Source organism: Hylobates moloch, unplaced genomic scaffold (assembly GCF_009828535.3).
Source record: "Hylobates moloch isolate HMO894 unplaced genomic scaffold, HMol_V3 SCAFFOLD_24, whole genome shotgun sequence".
NCBI lineage: Eukaryota > Metazoa > Chordata > Mammalia > Primates > Hylobatidae > Hylobates > Hylobates moloch.
The window spans coordinates 25,842,595-25,862,889 of record NW_026652299.1 but is presented as its reverse complement, the minus strand read 5'-3'; the positions used below and the strand labels follow the sequence as shown (position 1 = coordinate 25,862,889).

General features: G+C 44.7%; 1 protein-coding gene across 3 annotated transcripts in view; it reads right to left on the bottom strand.

Moving 5' to 3' along the window:
* RALB (RAS like proto-oncogene B) overlaps window positions 1–20,295 on the bottom strand; it is a 40,760-nt gene that overhangs the window by 13,735 nt on the left and 6,730 nt on the right. The window contains exon 2 of one of the 3 annotated variants that reach the window (XM_032145725.2): window positions 2,180–2,347. In XM_032145725.2, coding sequence (XP_032001616.1) covers window positions 2,180–2,293 — 114 coding nt within the window. In that variant the 5' untranslated portion in view covers window positions 2,294–2,347. The remainder of the gene's footprint in view (window positions 1–2,179; window positions 2,348–20,295) is intronic. The other 2 variants (XM_032145726.2, XM_032145724.2) reach the window with 2 other exon arrangements.

The window sequence follows — 20,295 nt, the reverse complement described above, 5'->3', positions numbered from 1 at the left end:
AATAGCACTGACATCACAAAATCCAGCAAAATAACAATATTTTTATTAATTAATCAAACTGCCTGACATACCTCTAGAATACCTTCTACTTTTTTGTTTGCTGTATACTCTTTTTCTTGTCATATGCCAATGATTTTGAAATATTCCTATAGAAAATAAAAAATAACTTAGTCTTTCCTTTAGCATGGCTAATGAAAATGTCTTTTGTACTGACAGTTTAGAAGAGGTTCTTTCAACTTCACAACTATATGACTTTTTTTTTTTTTACTTTAAGTTCTGGGATACATGTGCAGAACATGCAGGTTACGTAGGCATACATGTGCCATGGTGGTTTGCTGCACCTATCGACCCGTCATCTAGGTTTTAAGCCCTGCATGCATTAGGTATTTGTCCTAATGCTCTCCCTCCCCTTGCCCTCCGCCCCCCAAAAGGCCCTGGTGTGTGATGTTCCCCTCCCTGTGTCCATGTGTTCTCATTGTTCAACTCCCACTTATAAGTGAGAACATGTGGTATTTGGTTTTCTGTTCCTGTGTTTGCTGAGAGTGATGGTTTCCAGCTTCATCCATGTCCCTGCAAAAGACACAAACTCATTCTTTTTCAGGGCTGCATAGTATTCCACGGTGTGTATGTGCCATATTTTCTTTATCCAGTCTCTCTTTGATGGGCATTTGGGTTGGTTCCATGTCTTTGCTATTGTAAATAGTGCTGCAATAAACATAAATGTGCATGTGACTACATGGCATTTCTAGTAATGAAAGTTTTGGGATTATTGCCAAATTTAGGAAACCTCTATTGAGCTTCACTGTATGAGTTGTAAGATCTGAAAGACTTTTCTGGCCCAGTTTCTAGCTTCTAGCTCTCACACAGTTGTGTGAGGTGCCACAGCACAGGTTCATATCGGGATCCACCTCTGGCCCTGCACCTCACATCACGATGCTCTCGCGTCAGCACAGTGGGCGGTTGGAGTACTCCTACAACCAGGGATAATCGCAACATGCTGCGTGACTCCAAACCACACCAACACATACCACTATTCCCACCTAACCCAGCCCAACACAACTTCCCTCAGCTAGAGGCCGAAAATGCCCATGGCCACTCCAGCTGCACCCAGCATAAGAGGAAGCAGGACAATGGGAAAGTCTAGTGAAAACAGATAGTGATCTTAACTGACGTGGTTGCAATAGCTTTCTTTCGCAAATCTCATAAAGCCATGTGGCCGCAATGCAAGTGAGAGGCCCTGAGGTTTAAGCTCTGCTCCGAACACTCTCCCTGCCTGTACTACAGTCATCCCTCGGTATCCTTAGAGAAATGGCTCCAGGACCCCCACCAGATATCGAAATCTGCAGATGCTCAAGTCCCTTACTTAAAATGGCAGAGCATTTACATATAACATCCTCCCATACACTTTAAATCATCTCAAGATCACTTATAATACATAATACAATGTAAAGGCTAAGCAAATAGTTGTTACACTGCATGTTTTAATTTGTATTGTTTTTATCATTGCATTATTTTTCTTTTTTTTGCCGAATATCTTCATTCCGCAACGTTTCATTCTACATTGCTTGAATCTGCAGATGTAGAGCCCACAGTAGGCCGAATATCCTAAGCAAACCACTCAAGCAAGGACTTTTGTGGCTCCGGGGATCAAGGCTGTGTTGTCACACTGAACTCAACGCCAGTGATGTTATCCACATTAAGTAGGTGACGTACATTTTGGGCAAGGATAGTGCAAGCTTTACCTTGCCGAACGGGAGAGCTGGATCTGATGTCTATCACTTGGGAAAGGATTAAGTTGTATGACAACTCAGCTCCCCTTTCACTCTCTCCCATGCTGACAATCGCAAGGCTAAATGCTTGTGTTGTTTGGAAAACCTGTACAAAGGCTCCTCTCTCCTCCCCTGGGCTTTTGTCAGAAAGAAAGCTCTCAGTGTAACAATGGAAACGATGCAAGCAGAGATCTCTCACATCCCTGCCAGAGTTGAAATTATTTACCTAGAATCAGCAATCCAGATCTTATTCTGATTAGACCTTCCTAGGAAGCTATTCAGAAGCCACCTCAACACAGACTTGCTCCGTGAACCCCTGTGCACGGGAGGAGCGGCACAGAAACAGCGGGAGCAGGGACACTGCTACGGCCAATGCCATCGGAAGGTGGTCTGTGCCTAGCAGGGCTTACCTCGTCATACATGAACTGAAGCGTCAGGGCTGACTTGCCAACGCCTCCGCTGCCAACCATGATCACCTTGTGGAGGGCCAAGGAGCTCTGGCCCTTACTCTTGTTGGCAGCCATCTCGCTGGTCTTCTGAGGCTGTGACACACAGACAGATGACCCAGTGAAGAGCTGCTGATGACAAAGACAAAGACTTAGAGGCGATCTGCTTTCAACCTAGCTAAAACCAAATGTCATTCACATCCTCCAATAAAGCCTAACTAACCCAGACATTCCAACAGGAAAGTAATCCTTCCAGACTCAGGGCAGAGATGCGAGCCCTCCAACAACTCTGGAAGTCACTTAACGCCAGCAGAGCTGGGGCGAAGCCAAGGCTAGAGGGGAGAAACGGGAGCGCACACCCCACACCCGCCTGACTGAGCAGGGTGGAGAGAACACCTACTCACCAAAAATCATCAGACCCTCAGCAGGGCCTCACTGAGGCAGAGACCAAACCGCTCTTAGCTCCAGTTTCCTACCTCTCTGCTCGGTTCTCGGCTGCCGCGGAGAACAGCTCGGAACCTCAATCCCCAGCTCTTTAGCTTCATTCCTCGCTTTGCCCTTGTACCCTCTACCCAACACGCACACACTCACAACACGCTCACACACCCTCTCACATTCACACTCGCACACACTCACACCTTCACCTTCACACTCACACGGTCACTAACACACTCGCACATGCCCACATTCACACACGCTCATGCGCACACATACGCTCACATTCACACACGCTCACGCTCTCACATTCACATTCACACATGCTCACTCACGCTCGCACACTCATTCACTCACATGCTCTCATTCACACATTCACTCACATTCACACACGCTCACACTCGCTCACACTCACGCACATTAACACATGCACACACACGCTCACACACGTTTTCACACACTATCATTCTCACGCTCACACGTTCTCACATCCACACATGCTCTCATGTTCTCACATTCACATTCACACACTTGCTCTCACACACGCTCTCACACTATCACACGCTCACACACATGCTGTCATACATGCTCACATTCACACACAAGCTCTCACACTATCACACACGTACTATCACACATATACACACACTTTCACGCTCATAACATTCACAGTGCTCTCACAACAAACTTGTGCTCTCATGTATGCTCACAAGCTCACACGCTCTCACACACACTCCATACACTATCACACTCACACATCCTCTCACAGGTGCACTCACGCTCACACAACACACACACACTACACACTCACATATGCACTAACACACATACATGTTCACATGCTCATACCACCCACACATACATGTTCATGGTCACACCACTCTCACATGCTCTAACACGTTCACATGCTCATACCACACACTCACATGCTCTAACATGCACATACGTGTTCACATGTTCTGACACATACATGTTCATGCTCACCACACACGATCTCACATGCTATAACACATACATGTTCACGTGCTCATGCCACACATGCTCTCATGCTCTAACACATACATGTTCACACAACACACACGCTCTCATGCATGCTCCCATGCACTCTCATGCTCTCATACACATTCTCACACACACACATGCTCTCACACTCTTACACAGCCTCATACAACCCTCTGGTTGATTAAAGAAGTGAGTTCAAGAACAAATACCCCTTCATGACACATGAGAGTTAAAAGGAGAAATCTCAAAATCAGTTTGCCCTCATCAGAAGGAAGATAAAATTGAGTAGAGCAACTCCAGTATTGTGGGACGACAAAGCATCCCAAGTAAGTATATTTAACAGGGACCTGGAATCTACTGTAACCCAAGTGCCAATCTTTATTTTAACCAATTTGTACGGAAAAATCTATTTCACTACACCAAAACACAAGAACAAAGGGCAGGGCTTGGGAATCTGGCAGGCCTGAGTTTGGTTCCGCCATTTGTGAGCTGTGTGACCCTAGAACTAGTTCAATTTCTCCAAGCCAGTTTTCTTATGTGCATAAAACCAACCACCACCTACCTTGCAGGAATGTTCTGAGGACTAAATGGGATATACATGGAAAAGACCAAGGCACAGACCCAGCACACAATAGGAATGAACCAATGTTGTTTTCCATCCCATCTAATTGTAAGAGTGATACAGGAGGTAGAAAGAGACCATTTAGACAGATAGTGAGGGCAAAGAGTCCTCGGCAGAACTTCCTCCTTTTTTTTTTTTTGAGACAGAGTCTTATTCTGTCACCCAGGCTGGAGTGCAATGGAACGATACTGGCTCACTGCAACCTCTGCCTCCCGGATTCAAGTGATTCTCCTGCCTCAGCCTCCTGAGTAGCTGGGATTACAGGCACGCACCACCCTGCCTGGTTAATTTTTGTATTTTTAGTAGAGATGGGGTTTCACCATGTTGGCCAGGCCGGTCTCAAACTCCTGACCCCAAGTGATCCACCCCCTGCTCAGCCTCCCAAAATGCTGGGACTACAGGTGTGAGCCACTGCACCTGGCCAGAACTTCCCTTCTAACAAAAAGCAGCCCAAGAAATCACTTCTTTTCTAAAAAAGAGTAGCCTGGAAGATTAGGCTACGAACATAGATAAGAAAGCTGGAAGCTTGCACAGCTGCATGTCAGCAGCTGCACCAATAGAAGGGCTACCTGGGGCCAGGCATGTCCACCATGGGAGTTCCACCTCCCCCATTTTTAGCACATGCTCAATAGGAAAGAAGCAACATGGAGTAGCTCAGGCTGAGGACTTGCCTGCATAATAAAAGACTGTGGTAGGTGCTGCCAGAGATTCATGCCTTATGCAGATGGCACACTTGGTCCTAACCGATTTTCCACACCCTATGTAGATCAGATACTGCCTCCCCACTAGCACATCTGTAAAAACCCCTGCATTTCACTGCAGGATGGCAACCCTTTTTCTGGGAACCCTCTCTGTAGCAGAGAACCGTTCTCTCTCTTCTATTCAATTTCTGCTCTAAATCTCATCCTTGGTGTGTCTGCATCCCTGACTTCCTTGGCCATGAGACCAAGAACTCTGGGGGTCACCCCAGACAACAAGGCCGCTTTAAGAGGGTGTTCATTCTAACTACAACATGGTGGACTCCTATTTCCATTATTGCTGACGAGATAGCCTGAAAATATCCCCACTAGAAAAATAAACACACACAACACACACACACACACACACACACACATCATTGGGTGAAATAAAACAACATCATTTTAAATCAGTGGTTCCCATTCTTAGCTACACAACAGAATCACGTAGGGAGCTTCAGAAACATCCTTACACCTGCGTCCCACCCTAGATTCTAAAAGAATTGGTCTGAGATGAAACCTGGGCACGGGAAAGTCTAAAAGATTCCCAGGTGATCCTCATGAGCAGCCAAGGCTTAGAATTGCTCTTAAATGCACAGCTGAGCTCAAAAGAAAGTAAGGATCCCCAAACAGGAGAGAATCAGAGCAGTAAGAACGGCACTTCCTGCAGTTCTGGATGGTTGCTGTTCTTGGTAATTTAGGATTTAACATACATGTGCGTGTGTGCACATGCACACACACATTCACATGGCTGAGAGACCAGACACACACACAAGGTAGGAGTTAGAATTGAGACACCTTTTCAATTGAGAACTGAGAAGTCAAGACCCTTGAAGGAGCACACCATCTGTGCGCCAACAGAGGAAAATGACAAGGAAGCTTGTCTGCCTGGGCTCTGGCTGTAGGGAATTCTCCCCTGAAAACCTATACCCACAACACTCCTCCAAAGCCAATAAAGTAACAGGAACAGTGGTCCCAGGCTGCTCGTAGTGCTGGAGCCCCAGGCAATGCTAAACGAAACCTCTCTGGGGGAACAAGAGGCAATGAAGAGTGTTCGGGAGTCTCACAGCTAAAGCCTACAATTCCAACTCACAAAACACAAGCAAATCGCAATTCATGAGAGTCAACAGCAGTAACAAGCAGGACTCTTCAGGCAAGTATTATAAAAAGTATTAGTTGATCAATTTTAACAAAGACAAAAGCAAAATGTGAAAAAAATGACATCATTGAAAAACCAGATGGAGTTGAAAAAGAATCATTCTGAATGCTTAAAATACTTTTTAAGTATTTTAAATGAAAAGTAACAATGCTCATAGCAAATTTACAGAATACACATAAAAAGCACCTATGATCCTACCACCCAGAGATACTCACTATTAACTGTGTATACGAGAATTGTATCTATACCTTCCTATATTTAAAACCTGTTTGAGGCCATATTTATGTAGCGTTGCAAGTTACTTTTCATGTATTAGATTTCTCTGTCTTCTGAAACAGCACAGACTGAACATAATCAAGCTTTCTCTTGACGACCTCAGGGCACTCATCAGTTAGTGAAAGGCCTTGGCTGCCAGGGGTCCAGATCACATTTGCTCTTCTCCCCTCTACTCTTGACCGCCTGCCTACACCAGGTGTTCTTTCCACTTCCCCTTTGCGAATTACGTGCTTTTTTTAAAAAAAAAATAAGTGAGCTAAGCAATTAACTAGATAAGTAAGCACATCTGAAATGTGGCTAAAATAGAATAAATGGGATAAGAGGCAGACCTCCCCAAAAGGCTTGAGTTTAGGAAGGTGAAACTACTTCTGGCCTCATTTCTGGTCCACACTGTTTCCTACAGAGCTGAGGTTTGTGAATGAGGTTGGAACCTCCAGACCATCAACCTGTCACACAATTTCTCTGAAGCAATCCTGGTTCTATGAATTATTATGGCTGTCTGAAAAGGATATTTTTCCAGGCTGGGGGGGATCCTTTCAAACACGTGTAGTTATCTAATTCTGAACTATTTTCAAAAACAAAGTCAATTTTTCTAGAAGAAATAATAAATGAAAACTATTCAACACACCCAGATACTTCCCAAAATATCTGTGCTTAAAGTTCAAAAACTGAAATAACCGTGGTGGATATTTCCAGCCTATATCACTGCTTCAGTCAACTTGGCATGATTAAGGGAAAGAACAGGGAAGGTAGAGGTGCTGACCACTTGCCCCTCACTGAACCAATCCTGGAAACAGCAACCTCCAGACTTTGGGTGAAACTGCCTTTGCAAAGATTCTGCCAGTGAGAGAAGCTCAAAATGCTGACTCCATCTTGCCTCTGGTCTCACAGGTTGGCATCTTCTCTTATTCCTGGGCACAGGCCACACCAACCCTGAGAGGAATTTCTAGTTTAACAAGGATAATAATAGTCCCTCCCTAAAATTGATCCTTTCCTTGTTCAGGGACTGAAACTGCCTTTATAAAACTAGTAAAAGGCCATGAGATTAGGATTATGGGAGGGGCCTGAGTTCTGCTAAAATATAGGCCTCCTTTCTATAATCCCTTACTGCTCAGGAGTCATGTGGTCAGAGGTCACAAGATTTGGACTACCCCAGTTGCTCCTATAGATAACATCAGTATTGTAGAACCTAAGATTGGTCTTTTGAGATGTTTTTCAGACTGACCCCACCTGGACTTATGACTCAACCAGTCCTGTGGTTCCTCGCCACCATCCAGAGGTGGACTCAGTGCACAAGCACCATTTTCCACACCCCTATAATTGCATCCCCAACCAACCAGCAGCACCCGTTCCCTAACCCCCTGCCTACCAAAACATCCTTGAAAAACTCTAAACTCTGAGTCTTTAGGGAGACTAATTTGACCGATAATTCCAGTTCTCCCATATGGCCAGCCTCGAGTCCACTGAACTCTCTTTACTGCAATACCATGGTCTCAGTGAATTGGTTTTGTCTGTGCAGTGGGCAGGAGGACCCAGTGGGCGATGACACAGGGTATTAGAGATAAGAAACTTCTAACTGTTTAAGCCACAGAGAGTCCACTGTTGTGTTTGCTTTTTCTTGTACCAAAAACATTCCAGAACATAGTCTTTGCCCTCAAAAAACTTGAAGACTAGTGGTTCAGACAGATTAGTAAGTAAATGATTACAGTACAAGATAATAAATTCTATGGCAGAAGTATGCAAGTGGTGCCCTGGGAACATGGAAAGACATATCTATATCAGGCTGGAAGGTCAGGGGAAATTTCCTGGAGGGACATCGTATGAACTAAGATCTGAAGGAACTGACTAGATAAAGACAGGAGGAGAAGAAGCAGGAAGGAAAAAAAAAAAATCAGTTAAGTTTAGGAAGCTCACATTAATGATTTAATAGCTATAACGGGAATGCCTAGCCAATAAATGTGTTCTTAAAAAAATACAGGTATCTTCCCCAACATTTTATCCCAAAAAGTTTCAAACACTAAGAAAAGTTGAAAGAACTGTCCTGTGAATCCATACACTCACCACCTGGACTTTACAATCAACATTTTGCTCCATTTGCTTTATCACAAATCCATTCATCTGTTGTCCCTCTCTCTACCCATCAATGCATCTCATTTTCTGATGTATTTCAGTGTAAATTGCAGGTATCCGTATACTTTGTCCCTAACATGAAGCACAGACATTCATTTTCCCCAAAGCAATTAGACTTCCCCCACTGAATTCACTAACAATTTCAGAACTACATCTGTGGGGCGGGGAGCACTTGCAAACCATAAGGTCATAAGGGTAGGGCTCTGATCCTATTCGATGGGTGCACTTACAAGAGGAGGAAGCGATACCTGGGCTCTTTCCACCATGTGAGGACACACTGAGAAGGCAGCTCAGGTATCTCTTCCTCTTCTTATAAGGCAGGAAGACAGCCCTCACCAGAACCCAACCATGCTGGTGCCCTGTCTCAGACTTCCAGCCTCAGAACTGTGGAAAAATAAATTCCTGTTGTTTAAGCCACCCAGTCTATGGTATTTTGTTATGGCAGCCTGAGTTAAGACGGCACCCTTCAACATGTTTCTATCTACTCGCCCAAAAGCTCTGTTGTCTGACTCAAGTTTGTTCAAAAAACATTTGGGCTCTACTTTGTGCCAAGTTTTGGGTTTCTCCCCTTAGAAAATTCAGTCTTCCCAATGAAACACTTCTATAAATAAAGCATTTTAATGTAATTTCTCACATGCAATGATAAAGATGGTACAAGATATAATGGAAAGCATAATGAACTCCAGGAAAAGGGAATCAGGAAGGCTCCAAAGGTTAATTTAACAGTCCATTCAGCAGATGGGAGTGAGAACATATTCCAGCCTAACACACAGCACGTGCAAAGCAACAAAGGCATGAAATATCACAGTGGGTTCAGGAGTCACATAATATTGAAGCATAAGGTATGGGATGGGGAAATGCCTGGGTAATGAGTCTCCAAAGATAGCTCTGTCTGTCTACAAATGGGCCTAAAGTGCCATCTTAAGAAACTTTGATTCTAGAGAAAACAGGGAGTCATTGCTAGGCGGGTCCTCCAGCCCATCTTAGCTTGTAAGGCACTGAATCAACAAGGATATGGAATAACAAGACACTCCAAACTAAGGATGCCCACTTAGATGACTTGTCGGGAAAGCAGGGCAAGAGCACTGGGAAATGGTTTTTCTATGTAATGTTATATGAAACACTAATATTAGATAGGGCTCTCTACCACTTAGCACAAAACCAAATACTAGAACATATATTCACTTGAGAAACAAAATGTATTTTGAAAGCAAATCACAGTATATAAAACCATACATGTTAGGAGGAAGAAGTGGTTTCTACTAGCCTTAGTCCCATGGGCTAATATAGTCAGCCTTCTGTTAAGCTTGAGCAAAGAGGAAATGCGTTGGTAAGTTGTGTCCAAATGCCACCTTGCAGTATCATACGGTTGTCATGAAAATCACAAATGAGAATCTGAAAACCTAGGGGAAACCTAATCTCTCAGTCCCCCTCCTAAAATTCTGTGTCCTGAGTATTATGGCAACAGAAGCACACAGCAAACAGTCAAACATTATACACCTGCAAATAACTGCATTCAGCACTCCTCCAGACAGTATGAACTGAAGGTCACCTAGTACGCCATAATAATAATATTTGAGTCTGGCAATCCTAAAGCTGGGACAATGTAGGGACAAAAACAAGAACAGTATTGAAAACAGACCCCTGAAAAATTAGGAATCCAGAAATCCATAACTATAATAAATATTAAATAAACAAGGGAGAGGGGAGGGCTCTGCTTCGGGAGAACACCAAGGGAAGACTGGTCAAGAGGGAGGGCACACCTGAGTCAGAAAATTCACAGTTTCCTACAATCACAGAAATGACTTTTCCTTTGTTTTAATCCTTACAACAAAAACCCGATTTTAACCAGTTATTTTCCATTGTTCAGTCTCCCTGTTCCGGCCTTACAAAGAAAGTAACTTTGAAACGACCTATTTTGGGTTCTATGTTTCTGCATTTTTCAGCCCTTTTCTTTCCACAAAGCCAGCCTCCTCTCCTCAGCTCACTCGAACACAATCTTACGGAATCACGTGCTGCCCAATACCAGAACTGCAAATAAAGCCAGCTAAGATCTTTTTTTTTTTTTTTTTTTTTTTTTTGAGACGAAGTCTCGCTCTATCACCCAGGCTGGAGTGCAGTGGCGCGATCTCGGCTCACTGCAAGCTCCGCCTCCCGGGTTCACGCCATTCTCCTGCCTCAGCCTCTCCGAGTAGCTGGGACTACAGGCACCCGCCACCACGCCTGGCTAATTTTTTGTATTTTTAGTAGAGACGGGGTTTCACCGTGGTCTCGATCTCCTGACCTCGTGATCCGCCCGCCTAGGCCTCCCAAAGTGCTGGGATTACAAGCGTGAGCCACCGCGCCCGGCCTCAGCTAAGATCTTTAAACTACATTTGTGATAATTTTGTCTTTTGACTTTACAAAAGCTCATACTCAACAGCAGAGTTAAAATTCAACTTCCTGTTATTTTTTTCCAACAAGTGTTCCCAACAGGAAGCAGTAATGGAAAAATGCAGGGAATCAAAATATAGTAAGAAATGTTTAATTCAACAGCTAAAAAACAGGAAAAGAATTTGAAAAGCAAGGGAGAATTATAAGAAGAACTGAAAGACAAACAGATTAGGAGAAAATATTTGCGACACAAAACAAAGTAATATCCCTAATATATAAAAAGCCCTTGCAAAGCAGTAAGTCAAACAATCTAATTTTTTAAATGGGCAAAAAATGAAGAAGTACTTCACAGAAAAGTGGGCACAGATAACAAACATATGAAGCTAAATCCAATTTCTCTAGTAGTCAAGGAAATGTAAATAAAACATTAGATTGGTTCATCAAGAGTTTGGGGAAATGAATACTACTAATAATAATATTAACTGCCACAACCTTTTGGGAAAAAATAAGCAACTACTAAAAGAATTATTTGAATGTAAAACTCTTCTAGGAATTTATTCGACAAAAGTATAAGGATATAATCACAAGAATGATTTTTTGTCACTACAAAGAATGCTATAATAATATTTAAAATTTCCATCAATGGGGAATTCTTGCATAAATTGTGATAGTGAGAGGTGAAGCCAGCTGGACTTCCTGGGTCGAGTGGAGACTTGGAGAACTTTTCTGTCTTACAAGAGGATTGTAAAATGCACCAATCAGCACTCTGTAGCTAGGATTGTAAAACGCACCAATCAGTGCTCTGTGGCTAGCTACAGGTTTGTAAAATGCGCCAATCAGCACACTGTAAAATGGACCAATCAGCGCTCTCTAAAATGGACCAATCAGCAGGACATGAGTGTGGCCAAATAAGAGAATAAAAGCTGGCCACCCCAGCCAGCAGCGGTAACCTGCTCAGGTCCCCTTCCACACTGTGGAAGCTTTGTTCGTTCGCTCTTCACAATAAATCTTGCTGCTGTTCACTCTTTGGGTCTGTGCCAACTTTGAGAGCTGTAACACTCACTGCGAAGGTCCGCGGCTTCATTCTTGAAGTCAGCGAGACCACGAACCAACAGAAGGAACAAACTCCAGATACATCTTGGGAACAAACTCCAGACACACCACCTTTAAGAGCTGTAACACTCACCACAAAGGTCCGAAGCTTCATTCTTGAAGTCAGTGAGGCCATGAACCCATGCAAGGAACAACCCAAATGAGAACCAAATTTTAGAGTATCCAGCTATTAAAAAGAATGGGGAAGTGCTATATGTACTGACTGGGAACAATGTCCAGATGTATCCATTTAGGAGGAGGTACAAAATGGCAATGACCCAAATTCTATCAGAAATGTGCAGAAAACATATAATACAATGTCATTTGTTTAAAAAAATTGTTTATATATAAACAAAGAATTATTGCAGGATACACAGTTAATACTGTTAACAATGAAGTTGGACTTTCCTTTTCTTTCCTTTCCTTCCTATTCTAAAGCTTTTTGATAAACTTTCACTCCTGCTCTGGAACTTGCCTTGGTCTCTTCTTCTGCTTTAAAAAAAAAAAATTAAAAAACACATACTCCTTATTTTGCCTAATTTGAACAAAGTACATTGAGGAAATCTGAACACTGATTGGATTTTAATTATTTATTTTAGGACAGGTTCTTGCTCTGTCACCCAGGCTGCAGTTCAGTGGTGCGATCGTGGCTCACTACAGTCTTGACCTCTTGGGCTCAAGCAACACCCCACACACACACTCCCATCCTGGGCCCTCTGCCCCCAACTCCAGAGTAGCTGGGATTACAGGCGTAAGCCATGGCATCTGGTCGGATTAGCCATTCATTGACTGATGGTGACAAGGTAGTACATTATGTACTATTCCCTGTACTTTCGTATATGTTTGAAAATTTCCACTAAAAAGAAACATAAGGTAAATTAACTTATACCACAAAGGGGATTTACTAGCAGACTACTAGTGTATGTCACTGACTCAAAACGAAAAACTATGCTACAGGAAGGAGGCCAAGGATAGGGCTGGGACTCAGGAGCAACTGGACACAGGGCCCTGAGAGCTGCCAGACCATCCCTGTGATTCTCGCCACGTGCTGGCTGTGTCTCTCTTCCTTGCTGTGGATCAGCTTTCACCACTTGGCAAAAGCAGAGATGCCAATTTGTAAAATTTGGTGGCCTGCAGACATGCTTTGTTTGCTCATATAGTGCTTTTAAAAATTCATTTAGGCCAGGCGCGGTGGCTGATGCCTGTAATCCCAGCACTTTGGGAGGCTAAGGCGGGTGGATCACGAGGTCAGGAGATCAAGACCATCCTGGCCCACATGGTGAAACCCCGTCTCTACTAAAAATACAAAAATTAGCTGGGCATGGTGGCTTGTGCCTGTAATCCCAGCTACTTGGGAGGCTGAGGCAGGAGAATCGCTTGAACCCAGGAGGTGGAAGTTGCAGTGACCCCAGATCGTGCCACTGCACTCCAACCTGGCAAACTGAGCGAGACTCCATCTGGAAAAAAAAAAAAAATTCATTTAGTTACTTACCTTTTTTAAAGAACGATTTCACATAAAAGTCCAAATTTCTGGCATCTCTTAAAAAAATCAAGAAGTCTAACATTCCTAAGTCCCACTCGGCTGGTGCTGTGGAGCAGCTGCTGCTTTTGGAAGGGACATACACTATCTGAAAGCCAGCGTTAAGCCTGCTACACTCTTACTTCCACCTGCCTCACTCGTTTGCCTGGCTCCCTGACCCTGCTTCAGACATGATGGACCCAGCCCTCTGGATTTCATACCCAGACCCTGGCCTGAGTCAAGTGACCTCCTTGGTCAAGTTCCCCTTCCCCTGTGTAGCTGCTATTCTAATTAGCACCAGGGAATGGAAAATGTTTATATGCTCAAACACGTTATGACTCACTTTCCATGTCTATAAAAATCAGAAAGTTGAATTAAGTGACCTAAATTATCTTTTAATTTTTGACTGTTTTTTTCTGAAATTAGATATGCAAAACAACTCTAATTAGCCCTTCTGTATGCCTAAGGAAATTTGTTTTAGGTATTTCTAGTCCCTAACGGTTACCTCTTTACCCGTCCCTTCCCACGCCCCCCCTCCAAAAAAAGAAAAACTAAATTAACAAAAACAAATGAAATTAACTAAAACAAAACCTAGAAGGCTTTGGAGTCCCTTCTTGTAAGCAGGAGGCTGCTTCTGGTCTGTACCTCTGTGCACATGCTATTCCTTCTGCCAGAACTGCCCTTCCTCCTGATGGAGGAGGATCGCCTGTAATTTAAGACTCAGCTGCAATATTTCCTCTTCACCTTCCTAGATATCCCCCGGCCAGCTCATCCTCCCAGTCTCAGGGGGCCCCCATGCCTGTCAATACTGTCTACCATTTCACTTAGGGAAAGTGGTGATTTCTCCCAAGATGAGGTCTGTTTCTCCCACCACACTTCAAGCCCATTCATCTTTGTGTGCCCAGCGTGCCTGGTACTTAGGTGACGCTCAACATTTCGTAGATAAAACACCAGAGCTGGTGTTCTCCACCCGGGTTGTGAGGCCTCAAAAGGATAAATGGTAACTGGTAAGCTTTTTATTTATTTATTTTCTTTCTTGAGACAAGGTCTCATTCTGTCACCCAGACTGGAGTACAGTGGCGTGATCATGACTCACTACAGCCTCAACCTTTGGGACTCGAGCAACCTTCCCACCTCAGCTTCCCAATTAACTGGGACTACAGGCACACACCACCACGCCCAGTTAATTTAAAAAAAATTTTGGCAGGGCACAGTGGCTCACGCCTGTAATCCCAGCACTTTGGGAGGCCGAGGTGGGCGGATCATGAGGTCAAGAGATTGAGACCATCCTGGCCAGCCAACATGGTGAAACTCCGTCTCTACTAAAAATATAAAAATTAGCTGGGCATAGTGGCACACACCTGTAGTCCCAGCTACTTGGGGGGCTGAGGCAGGATAATCGCTTGAACCCGGGAGGTGGAGGTTGCAGTGAGCCGAGATCGCGCCACTGCACTCCAGCCCAGGCGACAGAGCAAGACTCCATCTCAAAAAATAAAATAAAATAAAAATTTCGTAGAGACTACGTTGTCCAGGCTGGTCTCAAACTCCTAGCCTCAAGTGACTCTCCTGCCTCAGCCTCCCAAAGTGTTGGGATTACAGGCATGAGCCACTGTGCAGATTAGTAAGCTCTGAAACATTAATTCATTTTTCTGATAACTTTCCTGAACTACAAAGCAACAATAAATGGTGGGAGTAATTTGGAAGCTTATTTTAATATAATTATTTCTGAAATAAAGTCTCCCTCCACCCACCCATGGAATCTGGGATTCTGCTAGCCTTAGAGACGGTTACCAATTTACACAGATTCACTCTGAAGTTCCTGCTACCTGAAGAGGCAGCCGTGGAGACATTAGAGCTACTGGACTCCTAAAAGCTGAAGGCAAATTTGGAATTAGCATACATGTCCCTATCCTGAATTACTTATTCAAATAAAATCCTATTTAGAGACTTAAACAGATTCTACTACTACTTCTACTTCTATAGCATCTCTAGTATATTGCATATTCTCAGACAGAGTTTGTATGATTTGTCCAGGGTCACTTAACTAGTGGATGGCAGGGCTGGGACTGGAGCCCTAGCAGTCCACACTCTGAGCCACTACATGGTCTGTGCTCTATGAGTGGATTAGAGTGGGGTGGGAAAGAGCTTCAAGTATGATGTGAAATGTTGAAACTTATTTCAAGGACACAGATCTATGGGTCAGAAAGCTCACTAAAGAGGGAGAAAAATGCATAGGCAGGCAACACAGAGCACAAGCTCTAAAACAAAGACCTGAGAGAAAATATACAACAAAAATAGTTGTTATACAGTCATGCACCAAATTAAGACGTTTCAGTCAATGACAGACCACATAATACAACGGTGGTCCCATAAGATTATAGTACTATACTGTTACTGGGCCTTTCCACGTTTAGATATGTTTACACAAATACTTCCCCATTGTGTTACAACTGCCCACGGTATTCGGTACAGTACCATGACGTGCAGATTTGCAGCCCATGAGCAAACGGCTGTACCATACGGGCTAGGTGAGTACTAAGCTACACCATCTAGGCTTGTGTAAGTATACCCTGACGTTTGCAAAACAATGACATTGCTTAACAGCATTTCTCAGAACGTATGTGTCATTAAGTGATGCGTGGCTGTATATACAAAAGAACTGAAAGCAAGGACTTGAACAGATATTTATACACCCATGTTCACATCAGCATTATTCACAATAACCAAGAGGTGGAAACAACCCAAATGTCCATCAGTAGATAAACAGATAAATCAGATGTGGTGTAAATGTAGAATATTCAGCCTTAAAAAGGAAGGAAACTGACACATGCTACAACATGGATCACCCTTGAAGATGTTATACTAAGTGAAATAAGCAAGACACAAAAGGACAAATACTATGATTCCACTGATATGAGGTACCCAAAACAATCACATTGGGAGACAGAGAGCAGGATAGAATGGTGGCTGCCAGGGGGTGGGGGAAGAGGGGAGTGGGGAGTCAGTGTTTAATGGGGGCAGAGGTTCAGTTTGGGATGAAGAAGTTCTGGAGATGGATGGTGGTGATGGCTGCACAACAAAGTAAACATGCTTAATATCACTGACCTGTACCCCCAAAATAGGTAAAATGTTGAATTTTATCTTACGTACATTTTACCAGAATTTTTAAAAAGTAGTTATACACCAACCACAGTGTGGGACAGGAAAACAAACGCTTGACTTGAATTCTGCCATTAAGAAGCTAATGGCTTTAGTTAACATTTCTCGTCCTCAGTCTGATCTACAAAATATGGGACAAGGCCAGGTGCAGTGGCTCAAGCCTGTGATCCCAGCACTTTGGGAGGCGGAGGTGGATGGATCACTTGAGGTTAGGAGTTCAAGACCAGCCTGGCCAACATGGTGAAACCCCGTCTCTACTAAAAACTCAAAAATTAGCTGGGTGTGATGGTGGGTACATGTAATCCAAGCTATTTGAGAGGCTGAGGCAGGGAGAATTGCTTGAACCCAGAAGGCGGAGCTTGCAGTGAGCCGAGATCACGCCACTGCACTCCAGCCTGAGCAACAGAGTGAGACTCCATCTCAAACAAATAAATAAATAAATAGGCTAGCTGCAGTGGCTCACGCCTGTAATCCCAGCACTTTGGGAGGCTGAGGCAGGTGGATCACCTGAGGTCAGGAGTTCAAGCCCAACCTGGCCAGCATGGTAAAACCCCATCTCTACTAAAAATACAAAAATTAGCCGGGCATGGTGGCGTGCACCTGTAATCCCAGCTCCTAAGGAGGCTTAGGCAGGGAGAATCACTAGAACCCAGGAGGCAGAGGTTGCAGCGAACCTGAGATCGCACCATTGCACTCCAGCCTGGGCAACACAGCAAGACTCTGTGTCAAAAAAATAAATAAATAATAAAATAAAATAAAATATAGGACAGGCCAGGTGCAGTGGCTCATGCCTATAATCCCAGCACTTTAGGAGGCTGAGGCGGGTGGACTGCTTGAGCTCAGGAGTTTGAGACCATCCTGGGCAACATGGTGAAACCCCATCTCTACCAAAAATACAAAAAATTAGCTGGGTTTGGAGGCTGAGGTGGGAGGACTGCTTGAGCCTGGGAGGCAGAGGCTGCCGAGAGCCAAGATCATGCCACTGCACTCCAGCCTGGGTGACAGAGCGAGACTCCGTCTCAAAAATAAAATGAAATATAGGAGGGCTATATCCTTAGGACTGTTACGAAGATTAAACGAAGGAATACCTATTAAAAGAAGTTCTCAGTAAGCACTTAGCTGCTTTTTAAATATCATTCTAGCCTGGGCACAGTGGCTTATGCCTGTAATCCCAACATTTCGGGAGGCCAAAGAAGCAGAATGCTTGAGCCCAGGAGTTTAACACCAGCCTGGGCCACGTGGCGAAACCCATCTCTACAAAAATTAGCTGGGTGTAGTGGCGTGTGTCTGTAGTCCCAGCTACTCAGGAGGCTGAGGTGGGAGGATCACTGAGCCCAGGGAGGTCAAGGCTCCAGTGAGCTGTGATCTCACCACTGCACTCCAGCCTGGGCAACAGTGAGAACTTACCTCAAAATAAATAAATAAATATCACTCTAATATTCTAGAAAGTCTTAAGAAAGAAACTGGCCTCAGAGACAAATATATGCTAAGGCAGAGACAAGCTGCCAGTCCATAAGAAACAGATAAGGCGAGAGACCTTTTGCTCAGACGCAGTCCCCCTTGTCCTGAGGAATGAAGGGGCCTGGCTTCGAGTCCTCCTTCAGGCACTGACTCACTAGAGGATTAGGCAAGTCACTCCCGCTCACTGACAATATCTGCCCTGCCTACGTCTCAGGGCAGTGGCGAGGGACACGTGGAAAACGTGTACCAAAGGCATACTCCACCCGGAAACAAGCACAGGCATATTCTCATCAACAGAAGCCCTTCACACCCTTCTTTCTTCATCACCCAAAACACGATGTAATTTGCCTTAGAGGCATAACCATTGGGCATCTCAGGATGTCCCTGTCCTAAATCTCCCGAGCAACTCCCGAAACGGCTCTAACAGAAACAGTCTTGCCTTCTCTTCCCTGCTATGTCAGTGTGTGAAGCCTAAGAGGATCACACAAGGAAGCTGCCACCTCCCCAGCCACGTTTGGGAACTACGGTGCTAGAACAGGACCACCCTCCTCTTAAGGGGAGCACACTGCTGAACATCTGTCCTGAACAGTCACCACCAGAAGTGCAGGCGTCCCCACTCTTCCCTATGACTAGGGCTCTCAACCCAACAGAACTGCATCCATCTCCTGAAATGGCTAACCCACCTGGTCCCTGCAACCTCAGGCACCCCAGCAAACCCTTCGAGAGCCTCCACCTCTTCTAAGAATGTTCCTCTACTTTCTAGCTCTGAGACCTGGGTGTGCCCTGGGGACACCACATCAAGCAGATGCTATTTATCCTCCCATGCCATGTGCTTCAGGGCCAGACAGACCAGATATGTGTCCTTCCTCCCTCCCCAATGTCACCTGCACTTCAGTACCTCTGTTAGCCCTCTCCGTCTTACAAAAGCCCCCATACCTTTGAGGCCTGGGCTTTCCAGACATAATAGCCGGTCCCTCACCTTGTTACTATCAGCTACGGACCTCCTGGTCACTTCCCTCATTTATTGAGGACATCTGCTTCTGGACTGGAGACTTCCATTCTACCCAACTCCTGTCGTCCTCCCCAGTGACATCTGTGCATATGGATGTCCCAGCTAAGCTTGGCCCCTCTCAAGTCCTTGATCCTCTCTTCTCCGAAAACCCTTTCCTTCCCTCTATCTAACATTATCATGGTCATAACGTGAACTTCACCGTCACCAGAAACAGTTATCTCCTCTAACCCTCTAGCCTCAGCCTCCATCCTTCTTGCTCACTTGTTCAAATACCGCCCCCACACACAATTCTCTGCCCTCTTGACACCTGCAAGCACTGGCCTCCAGCACACTCTCTCTGCATAACAAGACCCTCTGGGCTGCACTGCCTCCCTTCACCAGCTTAGATCCCAAAGCCTGACATGAGAAAAGCCCTCTTGCAGATACCTCATCTCCCTGCTCCCTTCCCCTCCATCTCACTCGCTGTTTTCAGCACCTGCACCCGGCATGCAAATGCTATTGTCGAGGGAAAGAAACTCAAGAAAGCAGCCTCCCAGCACTCCACTCTCAATGCACTTATGATCACAAACCACGAATGGGCATTCCCCCACACTTCCTAGTAATCTCGCTGTGACTCTCCCCTGTGCCCCTCCTCTGCTCACTCTTGACAGATAACCTAACCTCATTTGTCCCACAGAACACCAAGCCATTAAGCCCAAACTCCCTCAGAGCTCCTTCACCAAATCTACAAACCTTCCACACCCTTCTTCTCCTTGTCTCCAGCCTCATGGAGTGCACATTCCTGCTCTTAGCAAAGACCAAGCCCTCCACCGCCACCACGCCCAAGAACTTCATTCCTACCACTACCCTGTTTCCTGCAGCATCAATCAGTCTTTACTTGGCTACAGGATCATCCCCAACAGCGTGGAGACACGTTCTACTGAATCTTCACCCTAAAGATTCGCACATGCGTGCGCGCCTTTGACCCCCACATATCCTTCTAGCTAATGACACAATTCCTCTATAGGAATTATCTATGCTAATGCCTCTCAAACTTTAACACAGTTTACCTGGGAATCGTGTGAAAATGCATATTCTGATTCAGTAGGTCTGGAGTGGAGCCC